The sequence below is a fragment of the Falco cherrug genome, chromosome 5, assembly GCF_023634085.1.
Source record: "Falco cherrug isolate bFalChe1 chromosome 5, bFalChe1.pri, whole genome shotgun sequence".
Taxonomy (NCBI): Eukaryota; Metazoa; Chordata; class Aves; order Falconiformes; family Falconidae; genus Falco; species Falco cherrug.
This window is the reverse complement of record NC_073701.1, coordinates 13,149,049-13,168,885: the sequence shown is the minus strand read 5'-3', so window position 1 is coordinate 13,168,885 and position 19,837 is coordinate 13,149,049. Positions and strand designations below refer to the sequence as shown.

At 41.9% G+C, this 19,837-nt stretch overlaps 1 protein-coding gene across 1 annotated transcript in view; it reads right to left on the bottom strand.

Annotated features, from left to right (window-relative positions):
• Positions 1-3,331: 3,331 nt before the first annotated feature.
• Positions 3,332-19,837, bottom strand: part of LOC102058113 (zinc finger CCCH-type antiviral protein 1-like) — a 29,027-nt gene continuing 12,521 nt past the window's right edge. The window contains exons 7-14 of the mRNA XM_055711668.1: positions 18,450-18,573; positions 16,343-16,508; positions 13,604-13,724; positions 12,964-13,060; positions 12,447-12,525; positions 7,848-7,978; positions 5,928-6,079; positions 3,332-5,296 (exon numbers count right to left, since the gene is read on the bottom strand). Coding sequence (XP_055567643.1) covers positions 5,010-5,296; positions 5,928-6,079; positions 7,848-7,978; positions 12,447-12,525; positions 12,964-13,060; positions 13,604-13,724; positions 16,343-16,508; positions 18,450-18,573 — 1,157 coding nt within the window. The 3' untranslated portion in view covers positions 3,332-5,009. The remainder of the gene's footprint in view (positions 5,297-5,927; positions 6,080-7,847; positions 7,979-12,446; positions 12,526-12,963; positions 13,061-13,603; positions 13,725-16,342; positions 16,509-18,449; positions 18,574-19,837) is intronic.

The window sequence follows — 19,837 nt, the reverse complement described above, 5'->3', positions numbered from 1 at the left end:
CTACTTTGTATGCATGGATGAAGCCTTAAATGGATTATTCAGCTTTAATTTTGTAAACCTTAACAGTATGGGTCTCCTTTGCTTCCATGAATGTGACAAGGAGCTTTTCCGTTCAAGCAGTACTACATATTTTGCCCATAAACAAAACCTAGTTTTCTGCCTTATTTTCCCCTGATTTTTTTTCTAAAATACTCCAAGCATTCTGTCTTGCTTTACCAAACTGAATCATTTTCAATTACCATTATGGAGAATAAGTAACAAGCAGGTAGCTCAGTGGGAAGAACTTGACCAAGGATCATTCTGATCCTAAAGCCTCACCTTTTTATATCTCAGCAGGAGCAGCTGAAGAGTAGTTGATACAAACTTTGTATAAATACCTGCTGCTTATAAAAAGAGATGTCGTTTTCGCACAGGTTATGCAAACACACACACATCTCCCTCCTTGCTTCTGTTCTGTCTTTGCCACACCTGTTCAAATTAGCAGGCCATCCCTTCCTGCCTCCATGGCACTTATTTTTCTGGATTAAGAGGGGCAGAGGTAATAGTCCTTTGTACCGTGCATCAGAATTTGAGCCTGGGCAGTAACTCCCCTGCCAGCACTGCATCAGAAAATGTCTACTTTTAACTTTGATGGTATTTTTGATGATCCCCAGAGTGGCTGCAAGGGCAATACCCTCTGCTTTACAAACCTTTTCTGAACTGCTTTCTTTGTCATCTCTGCTGAGCCCATGTACACCATTACCTTGCTTACCTCTAGCTCTTCTTCAGCGTTAGCCGCTTCTTGCAGCCCAGTGCAATAAAACAGGGAGCTGGTGATGGTCTGTTGGGCTTGACTACTGTCAAACCTGGTACTGCAGCATTTGTGACAATTCTGTTAACATCAAGCAAGCTGACCAGCTATCATAACAAGTACATTGGTTTTGAGTAAATTTTTTTTGTTTGCAAATCAAGACCAGATTTATTAAGCCAGGGTGACGCATGTTATTCTAAACTAGTTTTCAACCTGTGTTGTCCTGATAAAGGCATACATACAGGTCTTTTCAAATACAAAATGAAGGTCTCAATCAGCTGCAGGAACCTCTGCAAGTGATAGCTTCTTTAACTTGTTTGTACGCATAGCTACTGAGACCCTTCACGAGGATATTGTGCCTACCTGTGTACAGCCATGGTGCAGTCTCAAAGGACACAACAACACTTGGCAGCACGAATGGGCTTGTTCCGAGGCCTCAAGTCTTTTTCCTGAAAAACGGCGTTGCGTTTGTCTTGCAGACTCCCAGCCGCAGCTGCTGTATCTGTGAGATGTGAGAACCCAAAGAGCAGCTGTGCCAACAGGCTGCACGTTCACAGCTTTCACTTCTTCAGAGCTGTCACCAATGTAGTTTCTTTTTTTTTTTTTTTTGCAGATGCTTGAATGTGTCAGGAAGTAAAATAAAGCCCCAGGGCCTTGCAAGAACTAGGAAACTGGGCTCATACTATTCCATTTCACAGATACCTCAAAACACGCTCTGTCTTTAATACTTGAAGGGTTTGGGGCGGAGTGGAGGGAGGAGACAACTAACAGAGCTGCTGACCAGATGACTTCTAGGGTCACATCTGGCCTACACTTCCTTGGAAGTGAACCAGCTGGTTGGCACCCAGCTCATAGTGATAGACTGAAAAAAATTATATTCGGAGCTAAATGCAACAAACTTGCCAATATTTTTTTTTTCCCAAATAAACATTTATAAGGGTGCTGCTCACAACACATTCTGTGATACTATTCTATAAGCTTTTTCTTGTCTTGAAACATGAGAAGTAGTTACTCAGTTTAAAGACAGGAACCAAAAGAAGGTACCCAGAAGTCAAGAGCAGCAGTACCTGTGCTCATGAATAGCCTCTGTAATGCTGTGTGTAAAAGAAAGTGAAGCTACTGGACTAAACACAGAATGTGCTCTTAGCAAATGCAGTTTTCGCCTTTTCTGAACAACCTTGTTCTGCAACTATTGAACTCCCTGAAAGCCATTGATAAGATTGTAATATAAGGCTGGTGAATGAGGCAGATACACGAGGGCAGCCAACAGCCTGCTTTTAGCTGACCTAGAAATTCAACAAAACCATCAGCAGTGACAAATCCAAGTGCTGTTATCACATATAGACTATTTCAGACAAAAACCTGGCACACAAGTGGCAGTTTGAATAGGCAGTGCGAGGATTGCCAGAAAAAAAGCAGCGTGGTTTCTGCTCAGAGTCACTAGGAACAAAAAGAACTACTTCCAAAATTCTGTTGGTTATCATGAGAACACACTTTGATTTATTTGGCCTTAACCCCTTGAAGCTGGCTTGTTGCAGCAACAACTGGAACCATAACTCAGCCCAGTGGCTACACAGCTGCCACGCAAGGCATTAGCATTCTGCCTTGCCTCCCACACGCAGCCTTTTGCCAGGCTCAGAGGGCAAAGGATCACTGTCAGCCTGTGGTGAGCACAGCGTTTCACTTTTGAGGGGTTTTTCTTAGCATCAGTTAGGAAGAGGCTGAGGTACCAGTAGGTGGGAGAGCTCCATGCTCCTGCATTCAGAGTACATTTTTTTCTAGCTTTCCTCCCTCTTCAACTCAGTTACCTAGACTGAAGTTCTCGTCTTCCTTCCGTCCCCAGAGCAGCTCTCGCCTACAGCGCAACCCCGCCACCAATTAAGTAGCCGAGATTCTGTGCATGGGAGACTTGTACCCCCATCTTGCAGCATTTTCTGCCAGACCTGTGGGAATGCAGTTTTGACATTGTGAAGCACAGCACTGGAGTTCCCGTTTCTTCCCTTCTCCTTCCTCTAGATGTTGTGAATTGGACTGATTTTAAGTTGTCAGCAACTCACTGGCATTTGCCATATACTTGCCTGTCTTATAGCTTACAGGGGTGGGGGGAAGTGCTGCACTGTCTTCCAGGTGCTTAGTTCAGATTCTTTAAAAGTTACTTATTTAGATACTCAAAAAAGTACATCCTTACAGTAAGTCAATACCTGACTACTAAAGCCAGTAGTTCTACTACTTCACCTTATTCTTTCCCCTTTTTTTAGGACTTTAACTGCTCAGAGCAGTTAATCCACAGCACTCCATATTCAAGGTATCTTGGGAAGTTCATTTACAGAACCATTCTCCACAAATCAGACTGTATTCTAGCCTTCATACTTGGCTAAGTGTCTACACTAAAATGCAAAACTGTATCTGTGCAGGTCCCTGGTTTAGAAACAGATGAAAGGAAGACACCGAGCACATGTTTTAAGTGGCTAGTTTACTAGGTCTGGTTAGTTGTGCCTAAGTTTACATATGGAGACAAAGTGCACACTAACAAGCAAAAAGTGAGTGAAAACATTTTATTTGCAAATATAGCAAAACTCGAATGATTCAGGAACTCTACAGGCAAATGAGTAAGAGAGAGTTTAAGAACTGCTAAAATCTTCCCCTTTTAATGCATTACTGATGCATGTCTGCATTTCATTCTAAGACAGTCATTTTAGTAAGATTTCCCAGTTTTATATATTTCCCCGTCATCTTCGTAACTTATAAACTTCAAATAGTACATGTGGTTTGACAGATTAGATGCAAATAACTGGGAGGCTGTTTGTGTTACTTTGAAGCATATCTGACAGCAAAAATTACTGCTGCTCTACCCTCAGCAACGCTCTCCCTCTTAACAGCTAGACTGCCTGAATAAGACATCCTGGTACAGAGGGTCTTCAGTTTGATTAACTTACAAACTCCTGATTAAAACTCAGTAGAAGCTGTATGTGAGCTTCTGTATTTTCTTTTGGGGACAATAAAACGTATGTAACTTAATAAGAAAAGGGCTTAATCACTGTTAGTAGGGTTGCACATCACTGACAGAGACAAAGGAAGTTTGTCAAAAGCAGACTCAGGGAAGCAGTACTAGGATCACCCCCAGCCACCTCAAAGCACAAAAAGGAACTACACTTGTCAGTGAGTTCTCAGCAAGTTGCCCAATGCAATGTGGGCAACAAAACGCATATACGAAGTGTCTTAGGACAGCAGTTCTACCACTGGCCTTGAGAGAACATAACTGGTCTCTTCCAGTCTCTTCCAGTCACGTCGTATTTCTGGAAAAACGAAAATTAACATATACAAGTAGGACAGAAAATATCAATGCTTCTTTTTTTCCTGTCCTACCACATTTGCTAAGCAAATGTTCACATTGAGAAAACACGTGGCCACATTGACTTGAAAGTCTGCCTTATTGTGACACGGCCTTTATACTCTTACAGCCATTAGTTGCAGCCAAACCACCACATCTAGTACTGCATATTCCTAGGCTGTGACTTAGACAATTTCACTCAGGCTCCATTTATGTATAGGTCACACAACAAGTTGCAGCAGATCTGCAAAAACACCTTGGTCCAACAATTTTCTGATCCAAACAGTAGCTGCCATGGTACAGATGAAACCTTTCCACTTGAGAACTTACGACATAGATTTAAAATACGCTTCATTTTTTTTGTTACACCATCTTAAACTTGAAACTAGTATCAGCGTTAACAAACAAGCTTTGAAAACAAAGCCAAGTTATTCTTACATATGCTGACTTGTGTAGAATTGTGATAGACAAGAGGATCAAGAACAGCCATATTCCGCACTGAAAAGAATCTTTGGCTACTAAAAACCTGACAGCTTCCTTAAAACCTACTGTGCTATAGGTTTTTCTTTTATCTGAACTGTTTGCAAAGAGAAATCCTCTCTACTCTATTTCTAAGAAAAAGCATTTACAATTATTTGCCCACCAAAGTTGTAACATTTCATTTCCTATCCCACAATTCTGATTTTTCTGCTATGGTTATCCAGATGTCTACGCTTCATTTAAGAGGAAGAGAAGAGAACGCAATTAGTCTCAACAAATGTAACATCTATTTTGCCGGCCCTCCTCAATACAGAAATTCTTTGGATTAACTTTCCAAATGATTCTATTAAAAAGAAAGAAGTCAGAGCATGGACAAGAAGATGAGAGATACAAACTGCTTGGATCCCTCTAAGATAAAACACAGTTTTTTTCTTCCTCCTTATACTCTATTACATACTCTGGGTAAATCTGGTATTTTTCAAAGACAACAAAAATGGAGGGATTTAACTCATTGTCCACACAGCTATCATAAAACCGAAGTCCGTCAACAGACTTTGCTGGGGGGCGAACGTAGGTTGCATTGCCTTTCACATAATCTCCAACCAATACACGAGCCACGAACATGATGTTGGTTGTTTTCACCGCAGACTGACAGTATGCATGGGAATAGGAAGCATCTCTAGCAAAGTAACTTCCTAGAAAATGATATGAAAACATGGTTATGAGGAATTATGTATAAAGCAACAGAAAAACCTGAGCATCCTTTTGTTTTTCAGGAGGTATCTGACCCAACTGTCGGGTCTCCTCTTACTCAGTTTACTTAATACCACAGAAGTTTATGTGGTGAAAAGGATTTTCACCACATAATTTCCATTCAGAATTTGCTAATCTAGGACTAGTTTCCAAAAAAACTGAAACACAAACCGCTACAGGTATGTGTGTTATGATGAGAGGGACAGACAAGAAAACATGAGGACCTTTCATGATCTTACTGAGGGAATGCACACCCTTCTTGCTCCCTGCTATGAAGACTAATGGCCATTTCTCTGGCAAGTTCAAATTATGACCTTGAGCCTTCAGAAGATCCCACCTATAGCAACAAAAGCTTTTTCAGATCCCTACATTAATTATCTTAACACCTTGCGAAAAGACTTACCCCCACACAAAGCAAATCCTTGTCCTCTCCAGAGGGAAGGAAGACTGTAATACCAATTCCCGCCTCTTTTTTTCAACTCCCTCTATAGTGAAAGACTTAAAAAACTTTGCTGGCTGCAGTATCAGGGAAGTCTAAGTAGATGTCTAACACACAGAGTACTTCCTACATACCCTTTCCATAGCTAGTTCCATTGCTTCCACAAATTCTCCAGTCAAAATTGTGAACGCAGATGGCTTTCACGAAGGAGACCTTGGTCCCATGGAACAGCAGCCTTTCATTTACATCCTTCCCTCCATTCTCTCTTTTCATGTGCTCCTTTTGCCTAAGAGGAAGATGCAGAGGAAGAGAACGTGAGCCGTGGAAGACAAGGGAGAAAGGTGGTTTTTTTTAAACAAAGTACATAATGTACATATAAATGTCAGCTGGATGAGATTTCCAGTCTGCTTTCACCTCTCTCAGCTTGGAAGATGCAACAGACTGACAGGACAATGAACAGTTACAAGAAGAGCAATATAATGGTACCACTGCCCAGCAATTCTAGATAATTCTGGCTTTATTCAGCGAACGTAAGTGAGCATTGACGCGATTACAGTCCCCACTGTACCAGCCTTCTCCTCTGCAGGGTCCTACTAGTTCTGCTTTAATGTCTCTTGTTCCTTCCCACCACCATGCTCTGCAGAGTGGAGGCTGTACTAACCGCGCAGCCTCCACGCTCCAGCAGTGGGTAAAAGCCAGAGGCAGCTTGTTCTCCATGCCGTACACCCTGAGCTCCTGCCCCTCGCTGAGATCAGTGCAGCTGAGGAGATGGAGCCAGGAGAGAAACTGAGCTTCCTTGCACCACTGAAGACCTTACTGATTTAAGCCAGTCAGACTGAGCTATGACCAGTACCAAGAGGAATCAAACAGAAGGCTCAGCTAGGCTCTCCCATCACTCTTTCACAGCATCCAGGCATCCCACAGGTTCTCAGAAGCTGTTGAAGCAGACAAGACAGCAATATTCTTCAGGAGGAGCTACAAAGTAAATAGAGCCAGGGAGAGGGGAGAATCCTTCCAACTTGTAAACTGCGTAAATGAAAAGTTAAAAGCAATGGACTGAAATCTGTTCACTGAGAACTTGGCAATGTTAAACTCTGCGAGGTGAGCTCAATTATCTCACTGGAGGATGTTTAAAAGAAAAAGTATGCACTATTATGTGTTTTGAAGTGTCTTAAAGTTTTGCTAGATGAAAAGGTTTTCTGAAATTATTAGCCGACAACTTCCCGGGTTCAGTCACTTTGCAGGTGAGAATATTTGAGCAGTGTTCTTCTTCTCCATTACCATTCCATGCGGTGCTTGCATACTTCTATACTAAGTATCTCATACTACTACTAAGTATATTTTGATTTAAACAAGACAACTGTTCTATGCAACAGCTTAATCTGCTACCAAATTAACTGGAATATAGTCGTTTACTGTCACTAGCACCAGCTCAAAGCCTTTGGTACCTAGCTTGGCCTAAGTACCTGGAGTTCAGTAGCACTGATGCAGATGACGAAAACCAGAAAGGAGCTCTGGAACTCTGAGGTCACTTAAGTTAAAGCACAGGGATTCTTTCTCAGGGAGTACTGACTTCATTCAGCAAAGGCACTCAAACTCTTGAGAAAGCCTTAAATAAATCTGACTGGAGAAAAACAAGACCCAAGCACCCTTACCCTCACCTACTTCTTTCTAAGCAAGTATTTCATCTACTGTAACAGATAAACATTTGTAACAACATGTGTGCAGCACGTGTTGCTGTTCAATCCCTCAGACAATACACTATTCCACATCGCTCTGGGTATCCTCATCCCAATCGTGTCATTCGTGTCCTTCTGCCTGCACCCCTCCCTCCACCTTCCAAGGAGCCATGCAAAGGGAACCTCTCCCCAGGAAGCATGGCATTCTCTGGAAGACCTTAGACACTTATTTTCACTCCTGAAATTGCTCCTAAGAAGGAAATACCCATCACATGAAAGCACAGGTGGTAACGCCTCTTCTTTCCTAGGAAGTAGATACAGGATATCAGCTCTTGGAGACTCCCTCCCCATAAGGATGAGGAAACAAATACAAACCACTGAAACACTTTCCAGAGCGATGGATTCTGAATCCTCTGTATTTTAAGGATAGTGTAGTTTTTCATAGTCTGATGAAACAGCTGCTTTATTCCGTTGTATTCAGAGGTTGTATTACTGATGTCCACTGCCTATAAAATATAAACCAAAGCAAAAGACATGAGGCTTCAGTTAGCTCGTAACCTGCAGAAGCCTAATTACAGCAGGTACACTTTTGGAAGGGTCCCCAAACCCTACTTATGACGGTTAATTTAATGCATTAGATTAATGCATTAGATTATGACTATGGGAATAATTAGGACAGACACTTAATATGTAAATCAGTATATCACTCCTGCTTTGCAAGGACACCTCACCTCTCTTCAGGAAGGATGCTGACAGCAAAAGGATCAATTAAATGTTTATCATCTCCAAGTGAACTGACACTTGTAACTTTAAATCTCAATGAAACAGAAATTCCAAAAAGTAAAGTTGACTGATCATTCCAGATAATAATTAGTTTTATATATAAAGCTGATTAAGAACAAAAGATGTTAGATAACAGTATCATTTGTAACCGGATGTTTAAGGGACCTTCAGCTATTTAAGATGAAACAAACAAAATACATACAACTTCCCAGCATCATAGCTCCTTATCTTTTCAAAGTTAAAACTTGGAAAGTTGCACTGAAAATATTACATCTCCTCCTTTTCTAAAGGAAAAAAAGGCTATTTATCCATACTTTTCCTATTTAAAAAAAAATATCAAGAAATACATGCTTTTCCCAAAGAAAAGTTAATGCAAAATATAATTAAAACATAATTCAAGCTCTTCTACTTATGTCATGCATTAATTTTCCATTTTTTTCTCCAAAGTAATCTGTGTCTTTAATCTTCCAGAATAAACACTTATCTTCCATAAACTTGACTGAAAATGCATAATGCTGGCAGACTGATGTCACTTGGTAATACTTGCCACTTTGTTGCTGCCTAAGCCGAGTGGGAGCTCCAGATGACTTAAAGTGAAATGCCCAACATCCCACATATCAAAGTCATGTTTTAGTCATGAAAGCTGCGGTCATCTTAGAAGCTAATATGATATTAACATTAACCTGCCAGGCAAAAGCTCCACGTTCTAGAAGGCTGAGTTTAGAGAGAAGATAAAATCAGACTGCTATTTCACAGCTGCATATAAATAAAGTGTATTTTCTGGACACCATGTCAAGCTTGTGCCCGAAGTACACACTGATGAAGAGGCCTATCTCAGGAAAGTCCTCTAAGGATTAATAATGAAGTCAGCTGCAAAAGGAAGAATTATTCCTTTGAGTTCATTAAAAAGATTTTACAAGGTTGAATAAAACTTCCCATGTCTTAATAGAAGAGTGTTTTCCAAAGCTTCCCTACAACACAACACTTAAAACAATTTGGATGGGTGAGTATTGATTATCTGCATGCTCTCTGACACCACAGCTTAAGCTGCTCACCATCACCTACAAAATGACATTTATTTCCCTGTATTTCAGTACTGCATCTTTTATTTATGCATAATTCTCATTTAGACTACACGTATGCTTTTTCTGCGTTGCATCTTTTACTGAGGAACCTTGCTGGGTAAAACTGAGGGTACCAAACACGGTACACAACCTAATCCTGTAAGAAAGGTACTTCAATTATTCTATCATATGACAGCCTCTAAGCAACAAAGCCAGTTCTCCCTTGCATAAAAACTGTGTGGGATTTTCCTGATTTCCCCAAAGACACTTCCTCTGATAATAAAGGGTAACACCACATTGCTATTGCAGGTTGATACTTTGTAACAGCATAACTTCTTCAGCTCTTTCAATCTTCAGACCTAAAAGGAAGATCTTAGGGAGCAAAAGCATTTGCTAACCCACTATCAAGAGGCGGAGTCTCTGACACAAAGGAAGAACCACTGCCCTGACAGTAATTTCTGTCGGTGTGTGCAAGAACAGTACTCTGTGATGTCAAACCTCGATCTCTGGTGAACTCAGGTTTTGGAAGCAGTTAGTGACCGTGACCCAGCTAGAACTAACCAAACACATACAGACTTTTCACGTTGCATCAGCTCCCACTGCTGTGCTGTAACAGCACAGCTATAATTACAAACTGTCATCTTTGGCATGTGTGTCAGGATTCAGCAACATAGCAGCCACACAAAGACTAATCCTCTGACATAAAACCACACATTCATTGCACACATTTCTCAGTTGTACATTAAAGTTTCCATTTAAAACCCAGCATGAAGTTTGAAGACAATATGTTTGGGGGATTTTTTTGCTTTGCCTTTAAAACATTTACCAACTACTAATTCCACTTTGTTAAAGACAGAAATTCACACCAACTTTCCAAATGGTGTTACTCATTTCCAATGTGCATTTCAGATACTCTACTTTCAATAAAACTATGATTCTAAATGACTTGCAGATTAAGACTGCAACACTCAAAAAATAAGCAATGTTACTGAAACAGAGCTGCTCTTTTTAAGCAAAGATGACTTTCTCCCTATCTCACATTTCTAAAACGGGTCACTCCTAGTGCAGCAAGTTTTGACAGGATTGTTTGTCAGTGTCTGAAGAGAAGGGAATTCATCAGGACGTAATTGTCATATCTTACAACGGTCACCACATACATGCAGAATCCCAGCCAGTCCCAATATTACCTACTGCAAAAACACAAGCTTAAAGCCCCACAGAAATAGTTCATCTAGCCCAGGCTTTTGCTTTTTGTGCCAACAGGTGCTTTGGGCTTTGTTGCTTTTTAGGTACAGAATTAATTTTTCCTTTCCTATAAAAGGCACTCAGTTTACAAGTTACGAGATGGTTTTCTTAGATGCCAACTCAGCAAGTAAACTGAGTTCTGGGGAACAAGATGATCCTTCTATTTCATGCATCCCCACAAGTACCACCAGCAATACCATGGATCTGCACACCACATTCCAAAACCTCTCAATGCTTACCTCAGTGACTCCAGAAACACCCCAACAAATGGACTCGACTAAAATTCAGACAGAAGTTTTCAGAGTAAATAAGAGAGGCAGTTAAGTACATACAACTGAGAGATCTAAAAAGAGTGGGGCTACCTGTCTTCTTGGCATTCGTTTGAAAAATTTAACCTTATGTTAGTCAGTGAAGCTGCTGGTAAGCCAAAGGAAGAGGTGATCAGCTATATCCTTCGTTATTTTGACAGAGCTCAAAATATCACAGGCCCAAATCTTCAAAAGATCTGGCTGCGTGACTCCCACACAAACTCATTATTAGTTCATTCAGCAGGTGCTAGACACCTTACACTTTTACAATCTTGAAAAATTAGGGCTTTTCACTAATTGTGAAAAACAGCTCTTTGGAGCGAGCTGTGTGCAGAGCAGTTGACGCTGATTTTTCATCAGAACTGTATTCAGATGAATTTACTGTATACACACATGGCCAGACACTGGTGTTACATTGAGTAAGGCATAATCCAACACAAGAGGGTAATCAGGGTAAAATAAAACATTCAGCACACAGTAACAGAAACCAGCCCACAGAAGCCGAGACACGTTATTTCTGTTCTCATGCCAGTGCCAACATAACTACACTAGGAAAAATAAAATACAAAAAGTGAGAATAGCAGCGGAGCTCTCTGTTCACTGAAACTAGCTATAAAGAATTCCCAGTCTGGAATTATGATACTACTTCTGCCCTGTCCCTAGCCATCAAAATATCTGTTCCAATACAACTTGGTCAGCATCATACATGATTCTGTGACACAGTCAACAAGGGAAATCTCTTATGCTCCACATTATGTGCTGTTCCTTAATCGGGTCAAAGCCACTATAAAAAAAGAACAAGTGTAATGCTGAAAAGCCATTTTTTCTAGCATACTGTAGTACTTCCACAGTCTGCATTGTTCTTCTAAAAAGGACTGCTTCTTAGTATCACTGGACCTAGTAATTTAAAAAACACCTGCACATTTTTGGTCTTGGTAGACCAAATAGGAACAGACTTTGGGCTGACAGGGGTCTGTTTTGTTTTGTTGAAGAGATCAACTGCAAATGTTTATTATTGGCTGTAATTTTTTATTTCTGCCATTTCTTGAGGCCATGGTCTGTGCTCAGATTGGTGATGTATGTGACAGTTCTGGGTGACTTGAAAGAGCACATAGAGCTTTCCTTTCCTACACCTCCAATCCAAACGTTATCCACCAACAGCCATGATGGTATCATTATTGGATGGCTTTTTAATGGCCTACACAGAAAGGGTTGGGTCTCAGCCCAGCTTCTAATGAAGAAATACACACTTCATAGAAGCCCGTTGCTTAACTGGTCCACTAAGGCACCGAAGTAAGCCATTTTTTCATTTTTAACAGTGAATCTTTTTGTCTTTGAGTTTGGTGAATTTTGTTTTGCGTGTCAGGCAGACAGATACCTAAAATGCAGATGAAGTTCGTGAGAGTTTGGCATCTTTTTCAGGAGATGCCCTAGTTCTTTAGCACAACCACCCAAGAAATCACTCCTGACCCTTGTTAGCATCTACCCAGTCACTTCAGTTAAGCAGCATGCTCTGAATTGTTCCTTTCCATCTGAATTACGGTGGTGGGGTGGGGGTGGGGGCAGGAAGGTACCTTGTATCCCAAGTCAGGCAGTGCAGACTGATCCCAATGGACAGGACAGACTTGATTTGGAATAGAAGAATCCTTCTGGCTGTTTGCAAACAGACAGAAAATGAGGCGTTAGTAATTCTAGTACTGCTCTGAACATTCAAATGGGCATCATCATCTTTGACCAATTCCTACATTGAAAAACAAAAACCACAGAGAAACTGGGAAATGGCTTCAATCTGTTAACTGGGCTTTGCATGCTGCCGCTCAGTTGTCACAGTCCTCTTTCACCTGCTTTTATAAGAAACCACTATCCATTGACAGTCCTGTGGATATGCTACCTGGAGTAGGATGTACCCCAGAAACCAGATGATGTACCAAGTTGGCAGTTTGTGAGAAAGCTTCTGTTCAGTCCAGTGGATATGGTTTCTTCTAACAACAGCTGCGTTCTTTGCACAATTACTGCCAGCACTGGCAGCCATTTTGCCTTCAAATTACTTCTGAAATATGAAAAAGCAACAATTTAAAGAGCATCATTTACCCTTTCTTTATCTTCTGCACATCTTCAGAAGACACAAACTTTGGTCGTCTGCGGACCTGTCTTTGAGTTTTAAATGAGATGTTTGTCTGGGTCATGTCTTTAGGAGAAAAGAGAAGGAAAAAGAAAGTAATGAATATATCTACAAGATGGGGTCATTAACTAACAGTCATTCATTAACGAAAAATGCATATTCATTGTCAATTCTACCTGCTGAAGAAATGTTGCACAAAGCCTATGTAAGTTTCTTGTCCTCCCCGTAACCGTTATTTAACCTCTGCCTATCTTGCTCCCTTGTCATTCATGATCTTTAAACTACTCCAGCAGCACAGAAAGACACTTTTCATTTTTTACCATCCACAGGTTTAACTCACTTTACTTAAGGTTTGCTATAACTTTATGTGAAGACTATGCACCCTTTTTATTTCTGATCCAACGTAAATCTGGATAGTCAAGGAATAAGAGGGAAGGTTACTTTTGTAAAGAATTTCCTCTGGGCCATCACTACCTTACTTCCCCTTCCAATAGGTAAATCCGGTACTGTTAGTAAAAGAGGTCATAGCTTCTAAAAGCTGGGAAAGCTTGCAAGTTAGTCTTTATAAAGCACTGCACAGTTGTGAATGAGAACCCTTAAAATGAGTACCTTTAAAATTGAGCTGGTAATGATGTGAGCCAGCCTGGAAATATATGGTGGAATCTGGATCTGCTAGATACAAATTCTCAATCACAGCAGAAGATGGCGAGTTCACACTATCCCCTTCTCCCTTTGGGGGGGGGGGGGGAGGAGGGGAAAGGAAAAAAATAAAAAAAAATAAAAAAAAGAGAGAGAAGAGTAATGAGTAAACAGAGTCAGGACTAAACCCTGGATAACTAGTTCGGGTAGAGGGAAAGAAGAGGCAAAGAGCAGGATAAGAGGAATCTACCCAGAACCGCCATGGCCTAAATTGAGATTACCGAACACTCATAACATACACACAAATACATAACTAGTAATGATGGACACACACGTGTCCCATCTAAATTTCTGTAACAAGTTGTACTGGTGTTGGCTGGGATAGAGTTAAATTTCTTCATAGCAGCTTGTATGGTGCTGTGTTTGGGATTTGTGCTGAAAACAGTGTCCATAGTTCAGGGATGTTTTCGTTACTGCTGAGAGGTGCTTAGACAGAGCCAAGGCCTGTTCTGCTTCTCACCCTGCCCCAGCAGCAAGCCGGCTGGGGGTGCACAAGAGGCTGGGAGGGGACACAGCTGGGACAGCTGACCCCAACTGCCCAGGTGGACATCCCATACCATATCATGTCAGCAATAAAAGCTGGGGGAAGAGGGAGGAAGGGGGGGGATGTTTACAGTGATGGCATTTGTCTTGCCAGGTAACGGTTACATGTGACAGAGCCCGGCTTTCCCGGGGATGGCCGAACACCGGCCTGCCCATGGGAAGTGGTGAATTAATTCCTTGTTTTGCTTTGCTTGCATGCGCAGCTATTGCTTTACCTATTAAACCATCTTTATCTCAGCTCCCAGGTTTTCCAGCTTTCACCCTGCTGATTCTCTCTGCCACCCCACCAGGGGAGGGTGAGTGAGCAGCTGTGTGGTGCTTAGTTGCTGGCTGGGTGCAACAGATATGCTGAGCTCCTTGATCAAACTTGTGTTAGTTTGGTTCAGGCTCCAAAGGAAGTAAAGGCCTAGCCCAGGGGTCCTTAAACTTTTTAACCAGGGGGCCGGCGCGCGGATGAAGTGGCCGGCAGTCATCTGCGGCTGCTGGGTTTCCCCCCGCAACCGCCGGCGGGGGCGGGGGGTTCTGTAAATACCGGGGGCCAGACTGAGGACCCTGGGGGGCCGTATCCAGCCCGTGGGCCGTAGTTTGAGGACCCTTGGCCTAGGCCATGACCGGGCCATGAGCTTCTCTAGTTCCAGCCTGTTCCCTGAAAACCCACACAGGAACAGGGTGACATGGTAAGCATTGATGCATGACCTTGGAAACAGGAACACCGATCATGCGATTAACACATGAATAGCAGGTGGTTCTTCCAAAACTAATTTGTCAAGGAACAAAGAAAGTTGTGGGTACAAGGAGTCTCATGCTTACCTTTTCCATCACATGTAATTTGATTATGAGCCAATCACTTTATTCCATAAACATGACAGCCTGAGCAAGCTTTTTACGAGCTCTCCCTGCCAAGGAGCAGGCTGCATAGCAGTGATCTCCCCTTGAGGCTGAGAGATCCCTTACCAGCTGCAGATCTTTGGTGACTGATATCATGCATAACTTTGTATTATAGTGTATAGGATTTTGTATTTGTAACTGAATAATTATTACATCCTCTGTGCAATAAGTAATAGAGTGAACCTCGCCATCGGACTTTGTTAAGTCTCACTATTACAACATCGTACTTCAATAAAACTACTTCTGCTGCTACCTTTGGCAGTGGTTCTTTAAACAGTCTAAAGTCTCCCCTGCAACAAACCGGTGTAGTTGATATTCTGTATCTGCTCCACGACACCGGGGTTGAACCACGATGCAAGTATAATTTTCTAATGTGTGAAACAATGTAAAATATGAGGGTATGCTGACAGAGACACTTCCCGTTTAAGCTGCCTACTGAAATCACGGCTTACCATTGCCAGAGCCGCTATATCCATCATCTTTCCCTGGGTACTTTTTCATGTCCCTGGATTACTTTTGTGTTCTGCCATTTGTGCAGCTATACAGTAAACCAGATGGGGAAAACTCATCTGCCTTAGGGGAAGGAGAGATTCCTTATGGATTTCTTTTCCTGCATTTTTCAGATAAACCACTCTCTCATCAAAAAGGATTTGGCCACCCAAGGAAAAATGTAACACTTGATCTCCAAGAGCAGAACAATCCTTGCATGGCCAAGGAAGCTGGATAATGCTTACAAGAGGGCCAAGACTAGTGCCTGAATAATTTAAAAGACAATGTATCTCAATGACAGTGTAATCATATTAAATCTCTGTAGCAGCCATGGACAACACCAAGAGGGGAACTGACTAGAGAATCCAGCACGCATCATCAAAAAAAGTCTGATCGACACAAGGTGAAAAAATGGAATTTTGTTTTCCTGCATTTGCAGGAAGGTCTTTGTCAGGAAAATAGTTATAACAAATCATCCAGGCACAAAGACAGATGACTCTACTTGAACGTCACTGCAAGGAGATAGGGCATGTTCCATCCCCTCGAGCCTGCAAATGATGCATTTTATTACATCATTTATGAACATCTGTAGTTTCACTCCCTTACTTGAAACTGTAAAATGCAAGCACAGGCATTTACTTAATTAGCCTTGCTGAGTAAAGGGGAGTAGGGGGAAGATGCTCCACACATCTATTCAGAGGAGATTCAAAGCACAGGATGCGGACTCACCTGTTCTCCATATTGAATCCACTGGCCTTGATCATTCTTCCAATACCAAATCCACTGTGTGGTCAATACAAATGTGGGTTTTGTGACTGACGATGGTGTGGACAGGCGTCGAAGCAAAGAAGAGCAGCAGGTCATTGCCTGGAAGCTAATGTTCTTAGCTGCTATGCTGTAATGACAAATTCAGGTTTATTGCAGTTACAGTACATATTTTATCCTCTAATTTCCAGTTTAAGCTCGTGCAATTTTCTTTAATAAAGTGTGACTACCTCAACTTAATTAGGCCAGCAATAAGAGTATTTCCCACAGTGTGCATGGCAGCTCTGAAAACTTTCCAGTTTTCAGAAAGGAATTGTGGCCTGTGAGACACTGAACGCCATCTCAATCACTAGCCAGATGTTGCACTGCCAGCTTTACAGACACTCTGGGGATACAGATTGGTATTTCTGCAATAAATAAGCATGCTCAGTTTTTCTCAGTACAAAAACAGAAATTGGTAAGCGTGTGACTGAGTTTGCCAGCAAAGACCTGCAGTTTATCAACTTTGTTCTTTTTCTGTGGTTACAGAGGGTGCACTCACAGCTGTGAGTTCTGTAAATAGCATTCATCACTGGAGCCACCTGGGCTTTTAACCCTGGGAGGCCTGAAAAAATCAACTCCCAGGCAGAAAGACTTTGAAAGCAGCCTCCTCTTGGGAATCTTGTTTGGGATTTGCACCATCCAGCAGTGTAAGCAAGCCATAAATCAAAATCATCTGCTGACTGAAGAGGCACAGGCCAAAATGACTATACCATTTTACTGGGGCCAAACTCTGGGTCCCAACTCTGGGTCCCCTATGAATCCAGGTGGCTTACACTGGGGCTTTCAGAAAGAAGTTAAATGCATTCTCTTAAAAAAAAAATAATTAAATTTGGGCTGCTTACAGAAGGGGCATTTCAGAAACTTTTTCTAGGAACATTATAGTTATTATTATAGATACTAGCTGTATTAGGAAAAGAATAGTCATAAAGAAGGACAAGCTTTGAAGGACAAGCTAAAAGGCCCAACTTAATTACTATAAATAAATTATGATTCACCATCTGAAATAAGTTTTAAATGCAAGATAATGTTGTGTTGGTTTTAGAAGACAAAAATGGGGTGATATTTCCATGCAATCACTTTTACTTTTCTTTTTAAAAAGAAAAACTCTCATTTGTTTGTCACATCCTCCCAGATTCTGAGAAGCTCACTAATCAGAAGTTATGGAAGTCAGACATCTTTAGGAGGAAAACAGAGTTTTCCCTCGGGGTCTTGTGAAGAACCAACATATTGATAATAGCCTTAAACATTGCTTAGTGCAGAAATTCAAGTGGAACTGGTGCAAACTGTTCTGCCCACATCGGAGAGGATCTAAACCGAGTGGTTGCTGCAAAGTGAGCTGCTGCAGCCTGACCTGGTAACCACAAGGTGGTACGGGATGTCACGGCTGTAGGTCTTGCGAAGGAGAGATCTAGGTAGTGCTCCCTGGAAGAAACCTGTGGTGACAATAAGGCAACTGCTCATGCACACAGCAGGCATTTCCTAAAGCTTTTGGGAGCACTCGCCCCTCTCCTGACCACCAGTGAGGACCCCCTCTGACCACTGCTCACACCTTGAGCTTGCACAGACACAGACATGTACGTAGATGAGGCATCCTCTCAAGAGCATAAAACCTGAATCAGGTAGGACCACCACCACCAAGACACCCAGGGTGAAGAGGACCAACGGGACACTGCTGGATCCACAGGTGGTGATACCTCTTTTTTTCCCCCCATTCTCTTCTCCTCTCCTCTCTTTCTTTTTATTTAATAGTGACCAGATGTAAGTAAAAACATGTGGCACAGGACTCGCTTATACTTATACAGCTCAAGTAATCCCCATTGAGCTAACACGTTTAACCACATGCCTTGTATTTCGTATTAATAAATCATAAAACTGGCTGGTTGGCATCATTTCACCTTAATTCAGTCCAAGGGTATCACTGACTTGGTTGTTGGTCCCAAAGGGAGGGAGGCCATCCTAAACAACCCCTTTTGGATTGCAACAGTTCTCAACAACATTACTCTAAGCAAGCAGTCCAGCATCACTATACCTGAGGATTTTTGGGTCACAATAGGCCTTTTCAATTTCCTCCATCATGGAAAGGTCATTCCAGGCGATTCCATCATATACCTGCCATCGATATGGCAAATGATAATGAACAAATCTGCATTTATCTGAAATGAGATCAGACACAGTCAAGAGCTCTGCAACCATAACACAGAGAGCAAGATGAGGGGGGGAGGGGAAAGGAACAAGCATTTTTTACACTCTGGCTTTATCTCCTGGGATTTGGTATGAGCAATAAAGACAGAGTGCTGAAATTGAAATAATGTTGAAAAATTGGGTGTGTTTCTCCAGTCTTATCCAGAAAAGCAATATAAGCTTTCATACTGCCAAATACATTTTAAAGAAACCTTCCCTTTGCCAAGATACAACATCGGCAGCTGGGAGAGCAGTGCCACAGATAGGAAGAGTGTGTCTGTGTGTCACACCACCATGTTTCTCAGCTGTAAAAAGTCTAGTCTACACATCACATAAGCACTCTCATATATTTCGTTCTCTCTTTCCCTTAGAACTTCGGGGTGATTACCTGAATGTTTCTTTTAGGCTCAGCCCAACAAATAAGGCAGCATAAAGGACTGCAATACTCCACAGAACATCCCCCAAGAGGGACCCTACACTCACACCTGAACAGGTGGCACACTGCCCTACTAGCAAGACTCCTACCCTGTTGGAATTGATGCTTTGCTTCTCAGAAAATGGGAAGCAGCAACTTCTAATTGATTTGCATGCAAGACCTGCAGAGTGCTGTATACCCTTCACACAAGAAGAGGAAGACTTTGGCTTGTTTTTTTTTTTAAATCATCTATGTTTTCAATGCACATATATCTGCATGTTTGAGTTGAGACCTGCTAAACACCCAGCATGTGTGCATGCTGCTGGATACAGGCAGAGGCTGACCTCCAGGCCTCCCGGTCCCAGTACACTCCACATCCAAGCATGGACCAAACCCCTTATTTACAAGTTCTGAGACAAACATGACATGGCAAAGCATGTCAACTCTCCAACCATTATTTCAGTTTAGCTGTTTGGAGGTCACAGTATAGCTGCTTTGAACCTGACCTCCACAGCTAGCACATGGGCATACCATTCACATTATGCACGTCCAAAAGTTCATAAACTTAAGCCTCAAGCCTGGTCCCAAAGAAGCACAGTCTGAGAAATGTGATACAAGGCTAGAGTAGCTGCTGCACAGGCAGAGCCAAAAGGAGTTTCACCATTCCTGGCCTCTGATGTATTTGACTACAGAACACATGGAAACTAACCCTGGTTATGAAGACAACAGTGTCATTCACTCTTTTCTTCCTTTTTTTTGTAAACATGGCTGGAGTGCACCCATTTTGAAAGCACTATGCTTGAATTAACAAGACAAGCTGT